Source organism: Pholis gunnellus (assembly GCF_910591455.1).
Source record: "Pholis gunnellus genome assembly, chromosome: 8".
NCBI classification, from domain to species: Eukaryota; Metazoa; Chordata; class Actinopteri; order Perciformes; family Pholidae; genus Pholis; species Pholis gunnellus.
In genome coordinates this window covers 19,036,451-19,063,336 of record NC_136534.1, presented here as the reverse complement: position 1 = coordinate 19,063,336, position 26,886 = coordinate 19,036,451, and the positions used below count along the sequence as shown (strand labels likewise).

At 43.7% G+C, this 26,886-nt stretch overlaps 1 protein-coding gene across 1 annotated transcript; it reads right to left on the bottom strand.

Moving 5' to 3' along the window:
* Positions 1-23,556: 23,556 nt before the first annotated feature.
* On the bottom strand, positions 23,557-26,472 carry LOC306700266 (uncharacterized protein). Its single transcript, XM_079165233.1, has 3 exons — positions 26,373-26,472; positions 25,695-26,138; positions 23,557-25,416 (listed from the first exon to the last, which is right to left on the bottom strand). The coding sequence occupies exons 2-3, from the start codon at positions 26,101-26,103 to the stop codon at positions 24,032-24,034; spliced, it is 1,794 nt and encodes a 597-aa protein (XP_079021359.1). The 5' UTR covers positions 26,104-26,138; positions 26,373-26,472; the 3' UTR covers positions 23,557-24,031.
* Between the last annotated feature and the right edge of the window lie 414 nt (positions 26,473-26,886).

Genomic DNA, 26,886 nt, shown 5'->3' with positions numbered 1-26,886 from the left:
TCGAGCCCAGACGCAGAGGCGTCTGTGCACACACACATACACAAACACAGACATATTCATGAAACGTACACTGGCAAGCACGCATGCATGGACACACGGTCATATGCACGATCATATACTCAGACAGCTATATGCATGAAAAGCCTCATGCTGATACCCATATAAATATAGTTTAAACAAAGCAGAGAATGCATTGGGACACCTGCAACCGAAGTAGAAAATGGTACGTGGATTACACGAGACATTCCATGTGATTCCAATGCCACATAAACTGATGTGCTAAAGGATGCATCCACTAACTCACTGACAATTGTGAAACTGCTTTACACAATTAAGTCATGCTCTCTTAACAGACAACACACATGCTCACGCACACACGCGGGCGCGGTCTCTTTCTCCCTCACACACACACATCCCACAGACCAGTGGATAGGGAAATCAAAGTGACACGGAGGTAGAGCAAGGGAGAGTGAGAGATTAGAGGAAATGAAAAGAGTAAAGAGGAAAGAGGGAAAGAGGGAACAGGAGGCCGAGCGTGCCGCAGATGGAGTAGACTGTAAAATAGGGAGTGACGCTCACACTGAGTTTATAAATGATGCTGTATGAATTCTGGACGAGGGTGTACAGAATGACATCTATATTGACAGGCTGAGATTGGGGTTCTCACATCTCCTCATAGAGCGCTGCATGAGTCCTAAAACCCAGAGACGAGTTTTTGACCCTCAAGTTCCCTCTTCTGAAAGTCAGTGGGTTTTTATAAATAAGGTCTGTGGTTAACACAAGCTTTTGAAGCTTTTGCTTGCCTTAAAACATTTGTTTGCTAACAAGTGGCTAAATGCGACTACACAACGTCACCAACTAGTCTGTTTGCGCAGCCTTGTTGTGTACACTTGCGTCTATGTGACCGTGGTGTAGTTTGTATGTAGCATAACATTAGCTTTTTACGTCCACCCATTTGCATTCACACTTCCAATATCATAACAGTGGTGTTCATTTGTGAAGGTTATCTTGCTGAACAAAACACGCATATATCATCAACGTTTGTTAGCCACAGAGCTTATTCTCTGCAATTATCACAAGTTCTATGGAAAAATCTGTTTGGCTTTTTGTGGAGGAAACCAGTGCTCTGATAACTTCTGGGGTTGGCCCAAAAAACGATTATCATCCCTGTCATCCCTGCAGCACTCTATCATTGTTCACCTGAGTGCACACTGTGAAGATCCAATACATCTATGTTTATCAATAAGCATGAACAACACGTATAAAGCTATCAGCACACTAATCCTAAATTTGTCATGATGCTTTTTGGCTTTTAGTTTGCGCACACACATATTTTTTCAGTATCTAAAGTTTATTTGTACTCTGACATTATGATACATGGAGCTAATTTATCAATAGAGATGTGTTTGCATGCATTGCGAAAACATGACCGTGACCCATTGTTTATAACTGAAAAAAATAGGTTATGAGATAAAAAGCTGATCAAGGGCTCCGACACCTCAAAAAGACCTTAAGTCATTCAATCATTGAATCTTGATGATAGTAGCAGGGACCAAAATCAACCTAATTATAAACCTTAGAAATACAAGACATGAACAGTCAATCAGTCCAATGAAAAGATCAGTAAAAGATGATATCATGAATAAATTGACACAATATAGTTCTAATCGTGATGATTTGATGAGTATCAATGAAACATTTTTATTTCATATTTTATTATGTTTTATGTTCTTACTTGACTGTTACTTATAAAAGCTGCTATTAACTTGTGATTTGTATATTCTAAGTTGTAACTCTTCTTATTATCACAGACATACTTGAGGATTTTGCTGTTATTGTGACTTATTACGGTCCTATGATGTTAAATGTGTTACTGTATTGTATTCTGTATTTCTATTGGTTTTAAGAACACCTTGACAAAAGACTGCCGTTGAAATTGAATGAAAAGGAAAGATATTACATCATCAAAAACATGAGGATTCACCAAGTCGATGCTTTACAAGCACCAGTGATGTAGACAGAGTTTAATGAGATAACATGATCTGATAGTAAAGTTTTATGAAGTTGAGTTTGTGCAGCAAATGTGTGTGAGCTACTGTTTATTCCTGAATAATGAGATGTAATTTAAAACTGTTCGTCTCAACTTGCAATAGCGATGAGGTAACGCTGCAGAAATGTCTTATGTTTAGTGAGAAGCTGTTAATGCAGTTACCATTAACGTTCATCATTCAAGTAAAGAAGAGTTAGAAACACAGACTGGTTAAAACAAAGAATTGTATGTGATGGCTGCAGAAATCTGGGGCAGCTAACGTTGGTGTTACACTCTTCATGAGTTCATACACTGTCGAGCTCCACATGCCCAAAACCAAGAAGGCTCTACTAAAGTGGAACAACCTCATAAGGTTGCTGACCAGCTGCTTCACACACTGCCTCCCTCCATCATTTTCTTCTCCATCCCTCTTCGTTTTACTCTCCCTCGCATTCATTTCTATTTTATCTCCCGGTGCTGTGGAGCATCTCGTGTATCTCCCTCTCTCCCCCCACTCTCTGACCACAGCACAGAGGGTGGCCAAACCTGGTAAGTATTGACAGGGAGCTCCAGTGACACGGAGAGAGCCAGTCAATGCCCAGACACCCAGGGCAGGGGTCAATGACAAAAGGTAGGCCGCCTGGAAAGAGGGAGGGAGGGAGAGAGGAGAAGAGAGAGAAGGGGAAGGCAGTTGATAGATGGCGAGGCAAGAGAGATATTTGGCGAGATAGTATAACTTTGAGGCAAGATAAATGCAAGGTGAAAGAAGAAGAAACACAAAGGCACATGCCAGAAAGAAGAACAAAGAGAGATGAAGAGGCGAAGGCGTCAGACCGACCAAAGCGAGACAGTATTTAATGATGGCTTGGTTGCGAGGTATAAGACATTCAGCGATTGTTAATATAAAATAGCCATAGATCAAACTAACGTGAACAGTAGTTGACAAATGTAAAAAAAAATAATAGAAATTGTAAACAATCAAGTCAATTTTAAGGGGTGATCGGAGAAGGCAACGTGGAAGTTTCAAGACGAACTGCGACGCAGGGAATGACTGAGATTGACATGAACGTTCCTTTGAGACCGCGGATGGGACAAGTGGGATCGGACGCTTGACTAGGATTAACAGAGCTATACCAACACACACACACACACACACACACACTCACACACACACACACACACACCTACACACACACAGCGTGTTTGTGTATTGACACAGAGAAAGAGTGTCAGTATATATTGAACGGCGGGCGGTAAGTGAGCCCTCCTCTCCCGCCCATCCCCTCCTCCATCTCTCCTTCTCTCTATCGGATATCAGTCCCTTCTCCTCTAATCATTTCCTTCCTTTTGGCCCCTCTCTTCTTTCTAATGCAATTAGCTCTCATTCCTCCTTTCCTTCCTCTTCCCTTCTCAATCCCTCTGTTTCTACTTCTTCCATCCTTCTCTGTGGTCCTTTTCTGTTTCACTTTGTAAGATTTTTTTGGTTTATTTTTTCCCCCTTTTTCGTTATCTCTCCAGTCATGTTCTGGCTAACAACACTGTGTCTACCATTGTCAGTTGTACTTATTGTTCCTCCTTGTTTGCTCTTACCTGGCTCTCTCCTTTGTTTTGATCTTCAGTGATCAGTCTCCCGTAGCCTCGGCGTGTGACAAAAAGGTTCTCATTAATCAATATCACTCTCCAAATGTGATAACATTCTTCTTCGAGACTCCGCAATATGGCAAAGACATGACAAAACATACACAATACTTGTGAACAAATACAGGGGCTGGAAAAACATAACCATTTTCTCAAGACTTTGTAGTGAAAAGGTAAGATGTATATGGTTGCATGGCCATTAGCAGCATTTGTTTAAAGCTGTAGAAATTATAGATGTCAATATGCTATCATTTCTTGATTTAATTGGTGTTTGGTATACATTTGTGCAGATTTTGAAGACTTTTCCTCTGAATTTTGCAGTTTTGTTACCTGATACTCTTGCACAAATTACTTACTATAACAAAAAACGTACTATAATAATAATAATAATAAGCTCCGCTAGTTCTCTTATGTTACTTTGAAAGCTCACAGATCAAAGCGCTAATTGCCAGACATGTTCCAAGCTGACGATTGCTGTTAATTGGCATTGTATGTAACATGATACACCTTTGTAGCAGTTTGGTTTTGTGGTAAAGTTATTTAAAGATTAAGTCCTATTCCATAATTAGTTTACTATTTTTCCTAAACCGTGTGCTTTCTAAGCTCAAAGAAAACATGCTAGAAGTGAGTACCGGTAAAATGACTTATTCCATTTGTGTATCAAACAATTTTCATTATTTTATAAATTACGTTCTGTCAGATGGTGTTCTGAAAAATGTTTTTAAAATGTCTACAATGTCAAAACAACAATTCTGCCTGTGTGCATTTTACCAATACATTTTGCAAAGCTTTCACTACACAGCTATCCACCACACGGGTGAATGTATATCATGAAGATGCAGTAAATACAATCGGGAGAACAACAAACACAATGGAGAAAGATGATGTCCTGCACACATGAACAGAGACCTCTTTCCTGAGCCTCGGGCTATGATGCTGTTAACACTCACCACTCACTGTGAAGTGTCTGCAGATTCCTTTGGTCTCAGGTGATGCATCCACAGGCCCCATCATCTCACCTTTGCAGGGGTGGGAGAAAGCACGCCCCCTATAGTGGGAGCAAGTGGAGATCTCATCAAATTTCCAGATCAGACAAAATTTAAATTTAAATTTGATTACAACTAATTTAGTAAAAGTAAAGTAGAAAGATGGAAGGAGCATATCCTCCCCACGGTGCAGTATCACAGTCTTTGCTGCAAATGCCCAGGGCACTTCTCATCAGAGAGGTGGAGATTGGTTTGTCTCTCTGCCAGTTTACCTTGACACTAACTATCTTCCCCCCCCCCCCTCCTCCTCCTCCTCCTCCCCCTCACACACACTTGCCTGAACACCTGTTATGTGTTTGCATGGACCAGCCCTAACTTCCATTAATAGTGGATTGTGATGAATGCACAGGTATAGTGAACTGTACCACAACCAGTTTCCTGCTCCCTTCATCAGTGATATCGACAACGCACACTAATTTGACACCCTCTCCACGCGCAGAATTATTAGTTTGTTGTTCCGTTCTGTTCTGTTCTGCAACACTTCATTTTCCCCCGTTAGGTACGACACGGCAGTTAAGAATTCAAGCAGAGGGGGGAGGGCGATATATCACAACAAGCGCATTGGCAGACAACCACCTTTCCTCGCAAATTTGTGAGCCTCGCTTCCTGCGTGCCCCACGCCCGGTGCTCTGCCGGAAACAGATGGTTCCCGGAATGTCCTCGAGCAGAGTTCTGAAGAGCTGCTAGTAGCCCGAGAGGCGCGTGAAGGAGGGAGGGGCGCGCGTTATCTCTCGGATAAACTTAACTTCATCTATCTCTGTAACCCCACTGTCTTCCTGTTCGATGAGGATACTTAATAATAGTTCAATATAATTACACTGTCAAGCAGTGGAGCTCTTCAGCGGCAGCTAAAGTGGCTTAATTTCACTCACTCCACGCTATCACAAAGAAAAAGTACTACATCAAAGCCTAATTGTGCCGATTTTGATGAGCGGTTCTGCTTTCTTGATTTTACAGTAGGCCAATAAGCATGATATACATAATCTGTACCAAAGCACGTTTTAACACTAAATCCCCTGAGACTGGATGACAAATTTGTCAATTGGGAATATGTGCTTGGGGGGGGTCGTTGATATGACAAAGCTTGGGAAGCCCTGAGCTGAGCGACATGGTTGCTTGTGACCTCGTCAGGATGAACTGTGGTTTTCGGGTTCCCTCGGTTATACGGATGGGCGTTTATACAAATTGTGGCTAGAACTGGTGAAATAATTGATTAAAAAAAAGTGAATTTGGCTCAGGGAGGCCTACAAAGTAATGAAAAGGGGAGTTTGGTTGGCCTTCATTGACTCAAAGCAGAGAGTGCTGCTCGGGATGGTTTCAGCACCTTGGACAGAGGACGTGGTGCTGTGGGTCAAGCAAATTCAGCACCCTGGACAGCGAGTACGAAAACACCACGGCACGTTGCTCTGGGTCAAACTGGACCACATCCAAGCTGATTTTGTATGTGATGCAAATAATACCTCATGCGTATTTAGTTAAAAGGCCAGATGAAGAGAGAGGACACAACAGTATAATGTAACATAATCTAGTTGAATCATTTGTTGAGAATATGTCAGAAATATTTGGACCTTTTCACCTTTTCAATATTATAATAAATATAATGCATTGTAGATTAATTTAGCTCCACCGCGACCAGCTATGTTGCTTATATGTTATTCCATTAACTAAATAACAATCATTCTACATAATTCATAATGGTGACTTCTATTTAAAACGTATAGTATTGAGAATACATTTGTACTTCTAGTATTTTTACAGTGTGGTATTGCCACCTTTATAAAGTAAAGTGTCTTAGTATATTTCTCCTACCATACAAATTACCCCAAAACATTTTGTGTAAAAGTAGATTATAATTCAATTAAAAATCTTGGTCAAAAGGGAGAAACAACCGTTACTTGAGGACCCATTAATGGACTGAAAGCATCCTTTCCGATTAGTCCGCAGTAATCCGCTGCTCATCCCTGTTTTACGCCCCACTTGTCCTACACCCGATACTTTGATCCAGACTTTGCAGCACCTGACGATCCGGCCCTTTGTTATGGAGCACGCCGGGGCTAATCTCACTGACCCGGCGCAACCTTGACCACCCACTCCCCCGGCCTTGAGCTTGGTTCATCGCCGTCCCGGACACACAACGCTTCCCGGGAGAGAAAGAGAGAGAGTCCCCTTGATCGTTTCATCAAACACGTCCCCGCTGCGAGAGCATGTGCGCGCCGCCGACCTCCCACTCGTCCCAGCAGCGGGGATAAGAGGGAAGTCGATGCAACAGCGCCAACACAGTCAATGATCCATAAACAGGAGCCAATAGGCGAGCGGGTAATGAGGGACTTCATTTGAACTTTATGTAAACAATCAGGAGCAATACTTGGCCTGCTGGAGAACGGGGGCAGATATGACGGTACTAACTAACCTAGATGGATGGACAGCTAAAGCGTGAAATGAACGGATCTGGGGTCTGCTTATACTCCTCGAGAGATACAGAGATTAGTAGGCATATGGTGCTGTCTCATTTGCTTATGAATGCATAAAAAAAGGAAACTGCTCGCATAAAAATAAACATCCAATTTCAAGACAGATGCTTTTACTCTGAGTCCAAAGCAATGGGTCCTCAAGCAAAAACCACACACGCACACACACACACACAAACACTTAAACTCAAACAGAGAGAAAGAGAGGAGAGGAGAGCGAGAGAGAGAAGCACCTTTCACCGCCCCCCTCCTTCCCCCTCTATCTCTCGTTTTCACCCCCCCACTCCCACCCCAAACACCCCCCCCCCCCCTTCTCTCTCTTTCTCTCTGGAAAAAAAACGGCAAGGAGGCGCGACTCGCAGGGCCGCACATAGCTGATCAATATTCGATTTAGTTGCTAATTTAGGGCCTTTCTATAGCTGTCATCCCGTGATGTATGAGTCCTAACCCGAGGTCGCCGCGGAAAAGAAGAAGAAGGAAAAAAAATAAAAATAAGAAAAAAAAAAAATCAAACACCAGTCAACTTTTCACTTAACAATAGAGCGACTTGAATATTATTTATGGGCGAAAGACCCACTTTATGGGTGAATTGCTCCTATCGCTGGTGGGATGATGAAGCGCCTTGTAAGTACATGCCACACAGGCTCTGACACCGGCGTAAACAGACGTGCAGGCAGGGGGAGAAGCATGTAAACACACGGGGAAGCAGGCTGCTTCTAAAATAGGCCAAAGCCGTGCAAAGAGGGGAAATATTCATATCAGGAGACGTCAATATCTCGGTCTCTAGGAGTTTACAATGCAATTTCAACGCATACATTTGATTAATGGCGTTTGTGTGATAAAGAGATAACCCCCCCCCCCCCCCCCCACACACACACACACACACACACACACACACACACACACACACACACACACACACACACACACACACACACACACACACACACACACGTAATTGCGCGCACACACTCACACGCACGGACCACGGACTCGCACGTGCACACAGGCAAGTTTGGAATGACACAAAATATATCCTATTTGTCAAACGGACTAATATTATGTATTATGGACCTAATTGTTTTTGCACATTGCTACACAAACAAACACACAAACACACACACACACACCCATCAAATCTGAATGCGGCTGTTTTATTTTGCCACTTAATGTCTTCACGATCGATCACTGTTCTAAGGATGTTATCAATAATGTGAAAGCTTGATTAACTTCAACGTTTCCATAACAATTCTACCGCGTAAATCCTCTCTCCATTTTTTTAATTAACGCTTGCTTAATTAGTTCGAGATCATTTGGGAGTGAGATACTTTATTTTAGGGGGAGGATGGGAGGAAATTAACATAAAAATCTCTGCTGATAAATTGATATATTATCAGGAAAGAAATGTTGTAGGAATTCCTAGGCGGAACGAGTCATAAACAGACATCCATCAAAATAAGACAGCTTGAGACAACGTATAATTCTTTGGCAGTATTTTTTAATTATTTAATGACTCTACTCTTCTAATTTCTCCAAATAATGAGGGCGTAAATTCTTTCTGCCTGAATCATTCATAGACAAAGAGACCGATTTATAACATGCAGCATAAACAGGAAACCAATTTCCTCAGGTGACAAAGTATTTTAGGGAGCAGTCAGCCTGGCAGCTCATTGTAGTCTTGAACTCGTTCAAACCAGTATCATCCTGCTTAATTAAAGAGTTAGTTGTTGTAACTTTTGGAGAAAAAAAAAGGTACATCTGTACAAATGTAAATCATTGCCAAAAACAGTAGGCAATCCACTGAAATTGTTGATGGAAAAAATTCTGTATATTTGTGTGGCAATTGATCTTTAAATGCAAGTAATAGGCTGCCATGTAAACCATTGAATGAATAAAAGGCATTTTAATTAGAGTGATTAGTTAAGGAATCAATGAGCTGGCACAGAGCAGGGAGAGGCCTGAGATCAGCTAATGGAGCAGTAGAACACTAAAGTAAGCTTTTACACCCCTGCTTTGACTTGAAACTCCTTTTGTTGTTGTCTGGTTCCTGCAAGAGTAACCTTAAAATGTTGGAAGTTTTAAGCACTCTACAAAACTAGCAATAATGGTTGACATCCTGCTCTTTGTTTCCTTTCTCTAATGTATTTGAGTTAACAGATCATGTGGCTGTTTATAGGAGCTAGATGTGTGATTCTCACTGAATTCAGAATATTTACGCAGGCCATACATCCCAGATCCAGTGTGTTTAGGAGTCTCTTTGCATATCAACTAGGACACGGGGAGTGGGAGTGTGTGTATTGGCTGCTGCCAGCTGCCATGCAGCCTCCAGGTTGTTTGGTGAAAGTGAGAGTGTGATTTCCCCAGACCCTGCTCTCCGGGGACGCCTGGCTCCCCCTGTCTTCTCCCCAGAACCCCAACGGTTAAACGGACAGGTCATTGATGCGCGCACGCACACACACACACGCACACACACAAACAAACAAACACAAACACACACACACAGACAGCCCCACACACACACACACACACACTCCGCCTGCTTTTCAATCTGCTCTCCCTATGGGCCCCCACTGCCATATAAAGGCCACATTTCCCTGGTCATTACCGGCAAGTCACAGAGAATCTCTCACCTCACTGTATACACGATAATCGGATCAAACCTGGAATTACCCGTCATTAGAATTATTGCAGGAGGCGAGTCATAAGGAAACGACCTCGTGAATAATAGCCTACACTGCCAATGAGAGTTGTAATTGTAAATCTGATTCTACCCCTCAACCACATGCTGTAATGAGCACCCGCCATTGTTTAAATGACTCAAATGAAATTGGTGCTGACTTACCAAGCATGAATGACAGCTCATATGAAGATGTGTGCCGGGAATGAGATATGATGGGGGTCTGCGAGTGTGTGCACATTCTGGTTGCGTGTGTCTGCATGTGCGGATGGTGGCGGCCCTTGAATGGGGTGTTTAACAGTGGTATTAATAATCTCCATGATCTATGAGCTCGTCTGGTGTCACTCAGCCATTAGAGACACGGTCTCTCTGTGTTCTCCACACCTCGTTTCCTCCCCCTTGCCCGTGTCGGCCCCCCAAAATAATTGTGTGTTAATGGTTGAGGAGGAGGGGTATAGGGGGGGGGAGTGGGAATGAGGGGGATTAGAGCCCGAGGAGGGAGGATATAGAAGAATTATGGGTCAGCGTTAAAAGAGGAGATGATTAGGCGTGATGACTGACCCTTCCTGGTCGCAGACAGTGCAGGAGATATGTGGCCATAATTAGTGGACAAACACTGAGCAGGTGTGGGAAGAAATTACCCAAAATAAACAAAAGCAGGAGGGGAGACCTCACAGGACAAGATGGATCTGAGTGTGTGATAATGAGAGAGTGAAGGTAATAGTTTGCCTGCATTCCTGTGAGATGGGGAGATCCAAAGCCAGGTAAGGTAGCCCAAAGCCATTTACAGGTCCTAATCTGGGTGGAATGAGCCATGAGAGGAAGAAGGAACTAAAGTACACCGACTAACAGGTCTCCCCTGACCCCTCTCCAACTCCCACTCTCCCACCTCTACTTTTCCTCTGCCTCGTTTCCTCTCTCCTTCCAACCCCGCTTTCCACCACTTCCATCTACAAAACAAAGTTGCCTGGCATTGACGGGACCCTAGAGGCCGACAGCGAGGGGAGGTGGGAGTCACCCTCATCCAAGAGAAAGAGGTAAGAAAGCGAATACGGTATAGAGAGAGCGAGCGAATGGAAAGGGGTGGGGGGGGGGGGGGGAGTGAGGAGATTGAAGCGTTTCTAATTTAAATAAACCCTTTGGCAGACTGAAACTGGCAGCGAGCTTCCCCTTTGCTCGCAAGGAAAAGAGGGAGAAGAAAGGAAAAGGGGAAAAGAGGGAGGGCAAAAGGAAAGGAGAGATAGATAGATGGATATATAGAGATGTCTCCATGCTGCTTTGCTTATCCGCATGGGAGAGTTAGAGGCCAGAGGACGGAGAATGGGGGAATATAGAGAGTGAAGTGGAATAAGATAGGGAGCTAGATGGAGGAGAAAGAGAGGGGACACAAATAATGGGGAAAACACTGACAAGATACAGAGGTTAAGGGAGGGGGGAATAGGAAAGAGCTGTGAAAGTTAGGTAACATAGAATGTGTGTGAGGTGTGATCCATATTGGGGAGAGTTCATCCATCCTCACACACAAACAAACACACCCACACACACACACACACACAAAAAGAGAGAAAGTCAAACAGCGTCTCTCAGCAGTGGGTCCGATCAGTCTCATCTCATCAAAACTTGGCTGAAGTTTTTTGGATGGATCCCAGCTCCAATCTAGTGGAGCCGCCACACTCTTCTCCGTCACACTGTCTCCCCCTGTCTGTCCCTTTGGCTCGTCACAGCAGCAGCCTGCTCACCGGTCTATACGCTCCTAATGGGCTGCCTTGGAGAGAGGAGCTGCAGCAATACAGGCTATAATCTAAAGCCTCACTATACTGAACGCCAGAGGATACCCATTTTGTTTGCCTGCTGTTTGTCATGTTGGATGGGTAAGAGGTGACAACAGCTCGGAGATTGAGAGAGGAGAAGTGGCCGAAGACGGCCCCCAAAAACACTGAAAAAACTACGAAACAACAAATCAAAACAAGTTAATCACAGCTGTGTGGAGGGCAAACCCAGCAGAGACATTTTATTTAAAAAACAACTGATTGGCCTTTTAAATCTACAAGGCATCAAACTAATTAAACTCTATACAATATAGCTCTTTTAAGGGAGGAATGGTTATAAATGCCTGACTTTATATTTATGGTTTGTCTTATGTCGTCTGAAGGTCATCAGGAGCCTTTTTTACTCCCAACACTTAACATAATGTTTGATTAGGTGCCGTGTCCATATGCATATAGACCGGCTATTACAAGTTTATTACTGAGTCAACAAAAGACTCCGGGTTTGAGAGCCTGTTGACAAAAAAAAAGTGACAAGATGCGATTACAGTGTCTGGACTAAAAGGTGCGCGTGTGCGTAAAGGCGCGACGCGCATGTTGTGTAGAGGCCCACAGGTAGGGGCAAAGTCTATAGGGTGGATGGTGAGGGGGGGGGGGGCGGGCGGAGAGAGAGCGAGCGAGAGAGAGAGAGAGAGCGAGAGAGAGAGAGAGAGAGAGAGAGAGAGAGGCGAGGGGGGAGACACTCCGACCCCCTCCTTCAAACATACGCACCGAGAACTGGCTCCGGCTTCGCTGGAGTGGAGAACCATAAATCTTCATATAGCGGCTGTTTTGATTAATGCAGCCGAGTCGAGCTAGGGGGCTGGACCTATCCCATTACGGCCTAATGGAAGATGGAGCGGCGCTGTCTCCACCACTAGGCCCCTGTCATTTGTTCCACTTTGCAGTCCATTTGGCCGAGAGACTACAAGCCACTCCATCAAAAATATTTTCAGAGTTAATTTCCGCCCGCTTAATTCGCCTTGATTCGGATTGCGTATCGAATGGCAGGATCGATTTTCGCCTGGCGTCTAAATTAAATAAAAGAGAGGGGGTATACTTTAAGTCTGCGTTTTCTTTCTTTCTTTTCTCTTTTCCATTCCATTCTTCCACCTATTTTCCAGACATCCTTTACCGTGGGCGCGCTCACTCTTTTTTTTTGGCGATGCATCTCATTTCCTCCTTTCTCACAGATTTTGATAGACCCGTGTTCAGAGGAGGAGGAGGAACAAATCTGATTGTAGTTACAGATGAAGGGAAACCGATTGAAAGAGGAGCTGAGGTGGACGGATTTATGGATTTGTCATAAATTACAAACCGATACATAAAGACTTGGACATGGGGGGGGGGGGGGGGGGGGGGGGACACCTTTTATGACAGGTGCGTTAGAAAAAACAAAGAAATAAAGTATAAGATCATATTCAACACAGACAGGTCCACAATGTGATAGTGAAGAATAGATTTGGAAAACACGGAGTGAAGAATTGGACAGGCCTACACTGGGAAAGTGGGGTAAATTAGGGGCATCGGGGTTTTGAGGGGGTGAAAAATAATAGGGGGGAAAAGTAGCAAAAAAAGAAATGAAAAGAGGCAAAGAGCACAGTGACAAATTGGTCGAGTGTGTCGCGAATTCCCTTTTAGATTTAAAGCCGCGTGTAGCCTATCGTCATATCTTTCCAGAGTAATTTATTTTCTCATTTCTCTCTCTCTCTCTCCCCTCACTACTCTCTCTCTCTCTCTCACTACTCTCCCTCTCTCTCTGTGAATGTATCTGGTAGTCACGTGGACAGAGGAGAGAGAGAGAGAGAGAGAGGGGGGGGGTCAATAAAAGTCTCTGGCGACAACTGTTTCCCCCATCGGTCTCTTGTCTCCTTCTTGCATTATCTCTCCTGCTTTGCTTTCTATTTGTTTATTCGCTGAAGCTGCTTTGCTCCTCCCTATTTCCTCCTCCATCGGCTGTGTTTCCTGTTTCGAATCCTCTCTCATATCATAGGACTACAAGCTATACTCCTCTCCAGAGAGGCCTATTGATTTTATTCTCCCACTAACAGCAAGCCCCACGCTTTGAAATTACTAAATCAGGAAGCTGTAGGATCCATCTCTTGTATCCACCTCAGAAATGCTTCGATAAGCGCCAGAAAGTTCTCAGAGGCTTACAAGTTGGAGATGAAGGCCGGCGAGCTTTGGCCCGGACGTGAAGCCACTTGTAGATTGCTCAAATCAACAAAGGCATTACATTTGAATCAATTAGATTTGATTACTCCCCCGAATCTATATCTCAGTCTAGTCCTAACAGGCACGTAGATCATACAACATATGAGCACTTAGGAAGATCTGGCTGAGGAACAAATCCTGAAACCTGGGCTCCACACTCAGCGCAGTTTCCTCTCCAATTCACTACCACACACAACATATCTTTCACAATCTCGGGATGGACAGATGCCAACCTTTATATACCAATGTGACGCTTTTAAATTTGACAATATTATTCTCGCGCAGATAATCAAAAAATTCAGAAAATGGTATCTTGCTATAACACAACCTTTAAGACCAGAGCTCCAGTATATCACAATATTAAAATGATATTCAATCATTCAGTGTCAGGAGACATATTTAAATCCTTTAGGAAAAGAAGCACAAGGGAAAGTCTTTCATTCAACCGTTTACTTGAGAAGAAGTGCATTATGTACTCAAAGAATCCAAAGTAATTAAGATAATTTACAACAAACTCCACATTTTCAGACATAATCATCAGCTGAAATTCCATTATCGGAACAACAACAATAATAAAATGTTTTCATTTAATAATCAATAATATGTTGGCCACCGACATATCGTGTATTACTGATGCATGTCATAGTAGAAATAATTTAAGCTATATCCTATAGAGAGCTATATATCCCGCTGATATTATCGTAGTGTAGCTTCGTATCAGTGCATATGTCAACTGATAGCAAATTACACAGTTTTCACAAAGATATACTTGAGGTCATTTAGAAACAGTGACGCCGTTTGTCCACCAGATCACACTTAAAACTATAAAATGTCCCACTCGATACATATATTGCTAACAATGCCTTAATAAAACTAACTTAAAACAGGTGGAATGTGTAAGATCTGCCCAGAATAAAAAAATATAGAGAAAAAAAATGGAGGGCGGGAAAAACACTTAGTAACTATATCTGTCAAATACATTAAGTGGAGTTAAAAATACAATATTGGTTCTGAAAAGTGTTAAAGTAGAACTGCAGAGTAGAAAAAAACGAAATTAAATGGCAGCACAAGTAGCTTAGTCTTAGCTAACACTCACATTTGGCAACAATACGACACAGTGGACAGCAGCTCACGGCCCGTGCTACTGAACCGTGCTACTGAACCGTGCTACTGAAGGGGTTGATCAAATTGAAGGGTCTCCGGGTATCCTTGGGGGGTTTACACTTCCACAGCAAACAGGACTGATGGCCGACCCACCCGGCAATATGACCTGTTCACTCAGCCCCTCCGATATCAGTGTCTCTATTTCAGTCGCCACATCTGTTATTGTCTGATTCTTAAGAAAAAAGTGGCTGAGCAGAGGATAATGAAATCAAAGACCAACACACACAGTCAACAAGCCCCTGGTAAGAAACACACCGTGTCAATATTAATCTCCCTGACAGAAAGTCGAAAAATGGCATCTGTCACACATCATCTTCCCTCTCTCCTGTCTTTCTGCGGAGTGGAAAAAGATGGAGAGGAGGTGGTTTTGGTGGGAGTGAAGAGGGGGAAGTTGTTGGAAATTGAGGACATGGACCGGAAAGGGCAAAGGACTTTCAAGAAATAGTTTCTTGTTGTTTTTGTCTCCTTGCATCTGGTGAGGCCCGCACCGCAACATTCCGGCCTTTAATAAATACAAAAGTACATTTCAAGGACAGTTCTAAGTGATGGCATATGAAGGGCACTTCTAACAAAACATATTTGTTTCAAAGTACTTGACAGACTGATACTGGACAAAAGTAGAGATCATTTTCATTAGTGTTTGAGCAGATATCGGAGAACCGGACTACCAATAAGTATGTAATAAATCAAAGAACATAAGCTGCAGTTTCAATGTCCATCTTTGTGACCAATCTCTGCAACTAAGACTTAGAAAAGCTAAAGTGATTTACTGGGGGTGAGTCAATAACCAATACACAGTAACAGTTTTGTTACAGACACTGGTCTGTAACAAAACTGTTCAAAACTAAATAGTGAGCCACACGGTTGCACTGGGTGACCTGTTCTTTCATTACAACATGGGCACTGTGGTGTATTTTGAGCCAATCCCACATGCACACTTGGTGCCGTAAATACTCTATACTATAGGCACAACACGCACTTTTTACTCGTGTTTGCTAATAATTACAAATTTAATATTCCGGCATTAATGGGTTCTCTGCCAGCATGTGCGGCTCTCAGCCTGTGAGTTATGAAAAGCTAACACATTGTTGGTTTTAGCCTTTTCATGGGATTCTCTAATAACCTCCAGATCCTCTGGTGTATATTCAAGGTAAAAATGCGAAAGGCAACAAGTCAGCATGAGACATGAGCTTCCTAACTGTAGAGGCAGCAAAACTAATGTCGCTCCCGTAACAAGATGCTCGAGGGCAGCGATCGCAACACAAGATCTCTTGGTGATGAGATATAAAATGTCCTCCGATATTTCATTAGTTTCCCCATGCTTGAGGTTTCTCCTCCTCATGCACATCCGCCATCCTTTATTTCTCCTTCAATCATCCATCTCTTCCCCTTTTCAGCCCGTTATCTCCTTCTCCCACTCATTTCACCCAGAACACTTTCCTTTCTTTCATCCTCTCTCCATCTGCTTCCTATTCCTCCCACCTCTCTTCATCCTCCTCTTCTTCTTCCTCCCTCCCTCCCTCTGTCTTTTGGACATTTCTCTTAGTCCTTTCTGTATCCCTCCACCCTGCCTCTCCACCCCCCCCCCCCCCCCCGCCCCTCTTTCCCCTGTGATGAATGAGTCTGTCTGCTCGGTGCAGTTCATATTTACTGAGCAGGGGAGCGCACACTGTCAGTCTCTCTCGCCCTCCACATCTCTATCCCTCCACTAAAGAGACAGAGGGAGCAAGAGGTTACGGCGGGATGAAAGGAGGAGGGAGGCCTCGGTCAAGAGATCCACTCCAGGAGTCACCACGGAAGCAGCATGGCTTGGTGGCGAACACGTTAGTCTTGGACCAGCTGAGTTTCTCAGTGCAAACATTACAGGTGGTTAAGAGAGAGAGAGAAATCTTCCTCACCTCTTGACCAACCTGTCAATGTGGTGATACTAATAGGGAATAAACAGCGTTTTTTCCATCCTTTTATGTGCAACTCGGCAGCCCACTCTCAGCACTCAATGCAACACAATTTAATGGCGTTTTCGCTCTCCTTCCTTTGTGTGAGCTATGCTTTTAGGCACATTTGGACTTGAGAGGGAGAGAAGTAAGAGCCGCTACCAGCTGCAGCTTACCAAAGGCCCACAAAATACCCGGTTTCATCTACGCCCACACACACCAGTGTGTTGTGGGGAGTCAAACGGTGTGTTTTGACCCGTGTGTTGACCCCTTCATGAATAAGAGGAGTGGATGTGGGCCTGCCGGAGCCCAAAGGGACAGGCCAAGCGCTGCTGCAAAGCCCTGCAGAGCCACCATCTCTTCCCACACACTGACCTCCGAGGCCAGCCAACACCAAAACCGCCGGAGCGTGACGACACCAGTGACACCCAGCGCCAACGCACAAAATGTGTTCCTCTGCCAAATTGACAAAAATATAGACCGTAAATACAAGGAAAATTGGATAGCTCAAATTACATCACAAAAAGAAAATCCCCTCAACTGGACTTTTATAAGATTCAATATGGGGTAATTCAATTCTCAGACTGCAACCTGAAACACTACCGACTGTCTGTCAAAGGGGGCAGATTGAAAATGTTTTTGCCATTTGGTTGTGGGATAGAGAGGGCTAAATAAATGTAAGGTTTTATGTTTCGATTTGCGGATGATTTGCAGTAGACTATCAGCCGTCGTAGAGCATCTATATCTGAGCTGATTAAACATTATGTCACAGTAAACATTCATGTGATATTGCTGTATGGCAGAATCTATGAAGAAGAGAGAAAGAGTAGCAGGGGAAAATAGAAGCAGGAGAGGAAAAGAGTAGAATGCTGAAAGAAGGGAAGGAAAGCATCATGCCACAATCATCTGAATATTAGGGAAAATTGGACACAGGAAAGGCGAAAATTGGATATGGGAAAGATTTCTGAGCAGCAGAGAAAATGCCTGAATGCATCAAAACAATGGCCAGTATCAAAACGGATGGAAACAAATGCAGGCCCCTCTGGATAAATCACTGCCGTAAAATATCCTTCAGAGGTTCTAAAAAGCCATCGTCCACAGACAAATGACAGGGTCAGAGGTCTTACAGAGGGAGCACTATCAGCTGGAACAACACTGTTTGATGGAGGAGAAGGTATGATGGGAAACTTTACAAAGCAAAAAAAAAAAAGAAAAGAAAACCATTTTCTATATGCAATGCTGACCACAGACTCATTCCATATCATAGTTCTAGCAAATTGCCCAAACTTCTGAGCGAGACAGACATTTCCTGAGCTCCCCTATTCCCCGAAGCATCCTTTTCCACAGCTATCCATTTCCCCCTGGTGCCTCAAGAGAGGAACTGCTGCTGAACCACTGCGGCCTTTCAGGGGGAGAATTCACCGGCCGACTCATGTGCTCCAACGCTGATGAAAGCCTAAAACATGCGAATTATCCCGGCTATCACCCTGCTAGACGATGAGATGCACGCACACTGCACGGAAAAGGGTAAACAGTAACCCCTTTATTTGTCAGGATGCATTCTCTGCCACCCTGTGTCTGTGTGCTGCACCCCCCCCCCCCCATACCTCCTCATCCCCGGATCATATTTGTCCATCTGCCTGCTACGCCGATGGAACATTCCAAAAACGGCTGCTGTGCAATCTATCTCAATTTTCCAAATCTATTAACTTTCTTTGTGTGGCCTGCCTCTCCTCGAGCCCGATCTTTAAAATCCGTGGTTGTTCAACAATTATGATGACTGCAACAGGGGGAATTAGAGAATCCACCCATTCATCTCTCTGCCCCTCCTCCGCACAGACATGACGCGGCTAAATGAAAAATGGACACGCTTTAAGAAGTATTGATTCCAGCTTTAAACAAAGGTACAGTCAATATTATTTACTCCTAAATATATCTTTGTTATCTGCACTGGAGTCGTAGTTACTGCTCTGTCCCCCTAATTGCGGACATAAAAATAATAGACCAATTCCCTCCGAATTGACCGAGACAGGTTTGGCTGTGGCCCTTGTCCTAGTGATGCATATCCTGGGTGTAAATGAATGTGTGAGCAAGGTTTTCCTCTGACGACTGCCCCACTAGAGGAAGATATATATTCTGATCCAAACAGAGAATGAAAGGCAAGTGACACGGTGAGATTAAAAAAAACTGAAACTACAATTCATTTCAAAGGTAATCTGAAACACTAAAAAGGCAATTATCTTCTTTCCATTGTTGCTTTTCGTGCCGTTTATTATTTAAAAAATTGTGTTTTCCTTCTCAAACACTTGTGTTATGTAGAGTTTTGGGTTTGTTTTTGTTTTGTGAGGGGAGGGGGGGGGGGGGTTCTTTTGAGAAGCCCCCTGTGGTTTCTTCTCCCATGTGGAAAATCCAAGTTTGTTTTGTTTTTTAATAGTATATTAATTGTTTCTGCCAAGCCAAACTTCTTCCAGGCAAACATGCATTTGAGTTTCTTTTGTAAGTCTGTTGTTCGTTTTGTAGACACACTACAAATACAATGACTACATTACTTTCGCATTTATTGGCAATGTTCAGAATACAATTTTACAAAGCCAAAAAGGAGTAAAGCACCACTTGCTTGTATCTCCGTTTTGACAAATCTAACAGTACAGTTTTTCATATCTGCCATATCCTACCAAAATATGATTCTCAGTACTTGTAGTGCATCGTGCTGTGCGAGCAGTAAGCACCGGTAAAAAAAAAGAAAAAGGGAAACAAACAAACAACTGAATGGATCCTCGCGTGAGCGTTCAGGGTGCACACGGCTCGCACATCAGAGTGTTTCACACTGTAGCTCATGAAGCATCCCTTCACAGATCAACCTCAAATTACAAGCTGTGCACTCACTGCGTCTTCCCCAAGTGTCTTCTCTAATGCTCGTCTCCAGATTACACGAAGCTCGCCTCACGCTGGTCGTATTTGCGCGGCCTCTCATCGGCGTGGGTGTGATAAGACCTTTCTCCAGCATGTCATCGTGCGTGCGCCTCCAGTACGTGGCCAGCTGGTACCACATCGGTACTTCTTTCGATGGATCCTCTGGTGATATTTATCCTTGCTGATGACACTCTTAACACATTCTGTACAACTGAAGCCTTCCCCAGAATGCAAATTGTTTGTTTGTGTTTGCTCTTAGATCATGGACATTATGCTGGGAGCTGCACCAAAGTCTGGCAAGCGGAGCACTGAGGATGGTTAAGTACTAGAGAGTACTTTGGGGACTGATATCTAGAGGACACTTGTCTAACTATACCATAGTGCTAGTCCCAGTGATGATACTGGACATGCTGCTGTAGGAAACCAGTGGAGGAGATGATGCAGTATGGACAAAGGTGGAACTATGGACTGTCCTGCAGGGACAAAGCTGGAGAGAGAAAGAGTGCAACGATGAATAACTTGGTATTTAGTGGCCTTGACAGAATTTGAAAGGCAGGTCATAATTAATGAACACGAGTAAATACCAGGTAGATAGCACATCGCCCAGCCACACACACACACACACACACGAGCCTTACCAAAAACTATAAAACCCTTTTATCCATGCTTTGCTGGAATCTTTCAGTGTGACTTTAATTATTTGCCCAGTAAACACATCTAACTGCAAAAAATACTATTGTATTTTTAGCATGGCGCACTGCATATTCTGACCATGTCATATTAAATATGCCTGTGAGGACTAATGAAGTGACTTGTAAGTGCCAATATAAGCACGTCGGTGTGTCATCTACAAAACTAACACAACTTGTTCTGGTGTATAACAGATATTCTGGAGCGGTGTGAGTTTTCTTTTCAATGCATGCAGTTTGTTATTTTTACACTGCAAAAATGACCCGGGAAAAACGTTTGCTTCGTTGGTCAATAACAGTTAATGGACACAGGTTCAGGACCCTGCTGGGACTTCTATCCCCCTGCAGTCATAACCAATGATGATTGGCCTGTGACCACCAGGGGCTTTAGTCAGGAAAACCAGGACTAAAGCTGTTTAGTGTGAACGAGGCATTAATCAAAACACTATTCAAATACTGAGCTCATTACCAGAAAATATATTAAATCACTTAACTGTCCTGTATAAACAATTTTGCACTGACCACTTCTAAGGTGACCACAACCAGGAACAATATACTGACGTGAGGTCTTACTGTGCATGGTTCAGTGGTGATGAAAGGTTTTGAGGTATTGATGGTGAACAACAGTCGAAAACAAATCATTTTTGGTTTCATTGTGGTGTCAGCACACAACTTACTTTACTTGAGGTCAGCAGCAGGCTAACACATGAAAGTCTGTCGCTTCAGGGATGCAGAGATTCACTGTTTATTTCAGAAGCGAAAAAAAAACAGCAGCAACTGCTTATTTATCTGCTAGAGTTGGTGCTTTTATTAACTTTGAAAAAAATGTTTAAACAACAAAGACATCCATGAAAGGTTTAATAATCAATTGCAATCCTCAAAACAAATGTGTTCTGGTCCAAAATGTACATTCTAATGAGTCAGAAATAAGCTTTAACAACTCTTCAATGAAGCATCTAGCTGCTCAGAGGAGGATTAGTAAAGATTAGATGCGAGGTGGCTTACTTGATGCGTTTGCTTTCCACGGCCTCGGCTGGTGGCGTCTCCTCGTAGTGTCCAGTTAAGGCTCAGTCTCTGCCTTCACAAATGCCTCCAGGCCTTTCAAATTCCCAAATCCCTGACTTTGTTACATGGCAGATTTCATGTGTCTCGGGTTCTGCTGGCTCCTCTTTGACTTGTTTACAGTTCAAATAATTCCATCTCGTGCTCTCCTGTTCATGTTTAAACTTTTCTCTAATGTGTGCTGTGCAGCATTTAGGGCGTCCTCATCATGTTGTTAATAAGGGACAATTACTTTTGTCTTTGGAGTGCTCTTACTCTTTTTGGTAGTTTGGCTTGTGGAACAGACAATTATAGTTTGCACACTTTGGTGTGTGGGGCCGACCAGATGACTTGGGAGAACAGATTAATCTGCCAGCCAACGATATTTGTTCCTCACCCTCAGGTGTTCAGTCCTCGGTCTGTGGGAGTCTTGTGAGGGTGTTGAAGTCATTTTACCTTCTCTTCAGTGGAGAGGACATCTATAGACAGAGAAGGGAGAAGCCAATTAAATACTTGCTGCTAATGCAAATAGGAACATCATATTATTTGTGATTTTTCATTATGCACATTTTCTAGTTTAATTTACAATATATTATACAACGTTTGATTTAGAACACCAATTAAGCAATGCGTTTGACTACATCTGTCATGTATTGTCACGGTGAATATTTACATTACTGCCAATGTTTCTAGTTCTGTGCAAACACACTCAGGCTGTTATCAGCAGCTGAAATTAATTTAAAACTTCTGGGAATACATTTCTCAGTCTCTTAACTGGACTGTTGTGATTCAAGGTCCATCTCGTCTTTAATATATCTTGTATAAATTGCCTGAATGCCACTAGAGGTCTCTGTATATTAAGTTATATCTATATCTTGCTGTAAGTGAGAAGAAGGTACTCATGCATGCAGTTATGAATGCCACTCTCCCGTGCATGCGAATTAAAAGCATTACTATACAATCAAAATGTGTCATATCCCCTCAATGCATGTTAAATACACAGAGGTTATTGATTTCATGACAAACAGCAGAGGCCAATTCACAGTAAACATGTGATGCATGACCACGTACTAGGACATACAAAAGCCTGAGACTAGTTTGTAAATAAAGCATGTAACGTTACGTTATATACACACCAGTATGTATAGACATTAGTTCCTGTTTACTTACTTACGAACCAGGCATTTGGCATTCGGTGGGAGGAGTTTAAGCTAACCGCGTGCAGTGCTGAGAACTTAAAAGGTGGCACCAGACAGTTCAGCTTGTCAACATACTAATGACTAAATGTTTGCGCTTAGCTGCTTGTGTTCATGTTGCATCAGCCCCAGTATGAGCTTCATCCTACGTCTTCATCTAAGGTGTGTGACATTAAGTTGGCCAACTGGTGTCTGCGATTTTTTAAACATTTAGAAACGTGAAGCTCATTTGACAAATTGTGGGACGCTAACTGACTTTAAGGCGACACAAACTCTGCTACCTGAACGTGCGTACGGCAACGAAAACACACGTGTGTGGTCTTCCCGCTAAAATAAGAACGAGCACGTTTTCCTCGTCCGCCTGTCCCTCGCGGGCGGAGCTTATGCGCTTAAGGCAATAATTAAAGAAACGATCCGCCTCTCCGGGATACAATGTGCATCAACACAGCGTAAACAAATAGAGCAGTATGCAAACTTTCAGAAGATTTAAACTTTTGTCTTCATATATGTCAGAGTTAAGAAACGTTGTGATATAAAGTACACTTATCTTATTATAGGTAAGATAGTAAACCAATGAAATGCAGAGTCTAATAAGGTAAATCCATAGCAGCAAGACCAACAAATGACAGCTTCTCCAGTACAACAGAATAAGGGGTTCATTCATGTTTAATGTAAGGGGGGGGGGGGGGGGGGGGTCACAGTTCATCAATCCCCAAAAAGCTCGTTTTACCGGAGTCCCCATTCCAACGTTTTACTCTTCAGTGTTACCAAGCTTAATTATTTTTATCATACTTCAAAGAACTGCCTCAGATCTCTCAAAAAACACCCATTAAAGTCCCACAAAGTACACTATCATCACACACAGTGTTCATGCATTCATCAAATAATTTATAACATTATCACAAATACTACAGCAGTGATCTATTCCGTGGGGGAACATTTCAATTCATTATTTAGTTTTCCCACTGAACTCTGCCTCATACCATGATCTCAAGCCTCCGTTACAACAGTTCAGATCTACCCTGCACAACAAAAACATACAAGGACGGGATAGTGTTTTTAAAAAAAATGTTCCATGCGATAACAAACATGAAGTTTAGAGTGTTACAGAAAGTTCATATAAATAATCATATACAGTCACAGATTTTTACTTTAGCACATTCATTAGCTTGGTAGAAGGCTGTAAAACAGCTTATTTACAGGTCTCTCATGAAAGCTCAGCGACATTTAGCCACGTGCCCAGAAAGGTGGTGCGAGCGCGCGAACCTGCGGAGGCAGTTGGGGCACGAATATGGCTTCTCCCCTGTGTGAGTTAACATATGTGTTTTCAAATGGCCTGACAAACGGAAGCTTTTCCCGCATTCCTGACACGTGTAGGGACGCAGGTTAGTGTGACTCCTCCTGTGCTTGCCCAGATCCCCGGACGAGGTGTAACAGTTGTGGCAGTCTGGGCACTCATAGGGCTTTTCCCCAGAGTGTATCCTCTTGTGCTTCACCAGGTCGCCAGACTGAGTGAAACTCTTGTCGCATTCGGTGCATTTGTAGGGTCTCTCGCCAGTGTGGGTGCGCTGGTGGTTTCGCAGATGTGCGAGGCGGATGAACCTATTGCCGCACACTGTGCAGTGGTAAGGCCTTTCTCCGGTGTGCGTGCGCAGGTGGATTTTCAAAGCCCCGAGATCCCCGATCTTCAGCCCACAGTCCCCGCACTGGTGAGCTTTCTCTTTGGTGTGGAGTTTGGTGTGAACCCTCAGGTTTCTCTGGGTGTTAAAGTTCTTCCCGCACACATTGCAGTGGAAGGGTTTCTCACTGGAGTGCGTCCTCAGGTGGAGATCCAGACTCGACTTGAATCCAAACTCCTTCCCACATTCAGAGCAAGAATATTCCTTCTTGCCGGAGTGTGTGGTTAAGTGGCACTTGAGGTGGTGCGATCTTAAAAAGGCCTTCCCGCACACCTGGCACTTGTACGGCTTCTCCCCCGTGTGTATTTTCATGTGCTGCCGCCAACCGCTGCGCTCCACGAACCTCCTGCCACAATCCTTGCAGACAAACGGCCTGTCCCCTGTATGAGTGCGCATGTGATCCTCCAGGCTTTGGGGTGTGCCCATCTTCTTGCCACATTCTGGACACTGCACGCCGACGTCCAGACAGATGGGCTTATCCTCAGGCTCCGTGCTCAGCGGTTCGTGACACAAATGAGGCCCTTGACCCCAGGTGGCTTTGAAACTCTTCGCACAGTCGGCGCAGCTGAGGAACCCCCCTCCGGTGACCACAGACATGTTGTGCCACCGCTGACAGTGGTTCTTCAGGTTCTTCAGGTACTGGAAGCTGCGTGCACAGGTCGGACAGGGGTGAAGTCTGCGGGGAGGGGCAGAAGGGTGGGCTTCACGGACATGGACCCGAAGGTGTACTTTGGATTTAAAGGTGCTGGTGCAGACGGTGCAGGCGTGTTTAGGGATCAGGCTTAGTGTGTGGCTTGAGAGGCATTTTTTCAGCTTGGCAAGATACTGTTTCTGATGGACCCACTTGACATGCTTCTCCAAGAAGTCCAAGTCCGTAAAGGAGACGGTGCAGTGAGGACACGGATAGAAGTCAGATGACGACTCTACGTAGGAGAGGAAGACACACACAGGGAGCAGAGCGCATCAAAAAAAGCTCCGTTATACAGACAATCTCAAATGTACTGATTTAAAGTTATGAGAAACAAATACAAGCTATTGCAGATACTCAAAATGCACCTTTTTATGTTGATAAGATATCAAAACATTGCTTTTCAAAAGGGGAAAACTGGCTACATTTGATATCCTGTCATTGTATTAGTGCAACGAAAAAGAAAACAGTCCATATTCTAGCTATACGTTTTCATAAGGAACTGGCTCCTACCTGTGCAGACCTCCTCTCCCTCTCCATACTCTCCCTGGATGTTGTCTGTCGCCTCCTGCTCGTCGCCCCTCTCTTCTTTAATCCATGACTCGGACTCCTCCTTCACGGCAGCTTCAGTGGACTCACATGCTGGCGGCTGCTGGTCTGAGTCACACTCCTCCTTCACGCCTCCCTGTTGATGCTCCACGTCTGACCTGAACGCAGCGGTGTCGGGCTTAGTGTCTAAACAGCTGGACGAGTCTCCATTGTGCGCCTCGCTGATCTCCTGCGAGAGTGGTTCCTCCTTGATTTGGATGTGAAGACCACCTCCACGAGAGCCCTCCTCGTCCTCCAGCTCAGTTTTAACTCCATCCACATCGTGTGGTTTCTCTCCTCTCTTGGCTCTGTTCTTGGCAGGTTTTATCTTCATATCGTCACCATTAGGTGTTTCGTCTCCTCGTTGCGCTGTGGACCAGAGGAGCACACTGTTACAGATACACACAAGGCATCGTAAGCGATACTAAAAAACAGAAACAAGCGTGCATCTCATCTGTTATCTAACGTTAGCATCGAAGCTAAGCTACACGACCACTAGCCTAGCGCTGTGGATCATTCGCTGCTTGTTTTTCTTGGTACATTCAGCGGTGCAGCTGTCGGCGTCATTCAGCCTTTAGTCTGCCGTAAAAGATAAACACATACCGGTGAAACTTCGGCGATTCAGCCCCAACGCTGCTATATAAATATGAAAGCTTTACGTTTGCACTGAACTAGCTACTTTAGTGTGTAACGTTGGTGATAACAACACAGGAAGAGCGGACCCACTTCCGGTGGTTGTGGCCAACCAGCTCAGACCACTGATCAGTCCCACGACGTCATTAAAGCGAAAGTAACTATTTAAGTTTTATTTATTTATTTATTCTCTCTCAGGGACAGCAAAACATGAACAGCCGAACAACGACTTTTTAATTACTTCATTGATTGAAACATATTTAGAATCAGATCTTGCCACAAGCTAAACCTTTCATTTCAAGAGACATAATTCATTTAATTGTTTGGGTGAAATACAACTTCTAGTAGTTAGCAATATAAGAGGTCAAGAGTATCTACAACACACTTCAAAATATTAACTGGAATCTATTGTGCTATTAATAAATTATTAATATTGATCGCATTTCATTATGATCATTTTTGTCTTGTAACCTTTGTTCAAGCT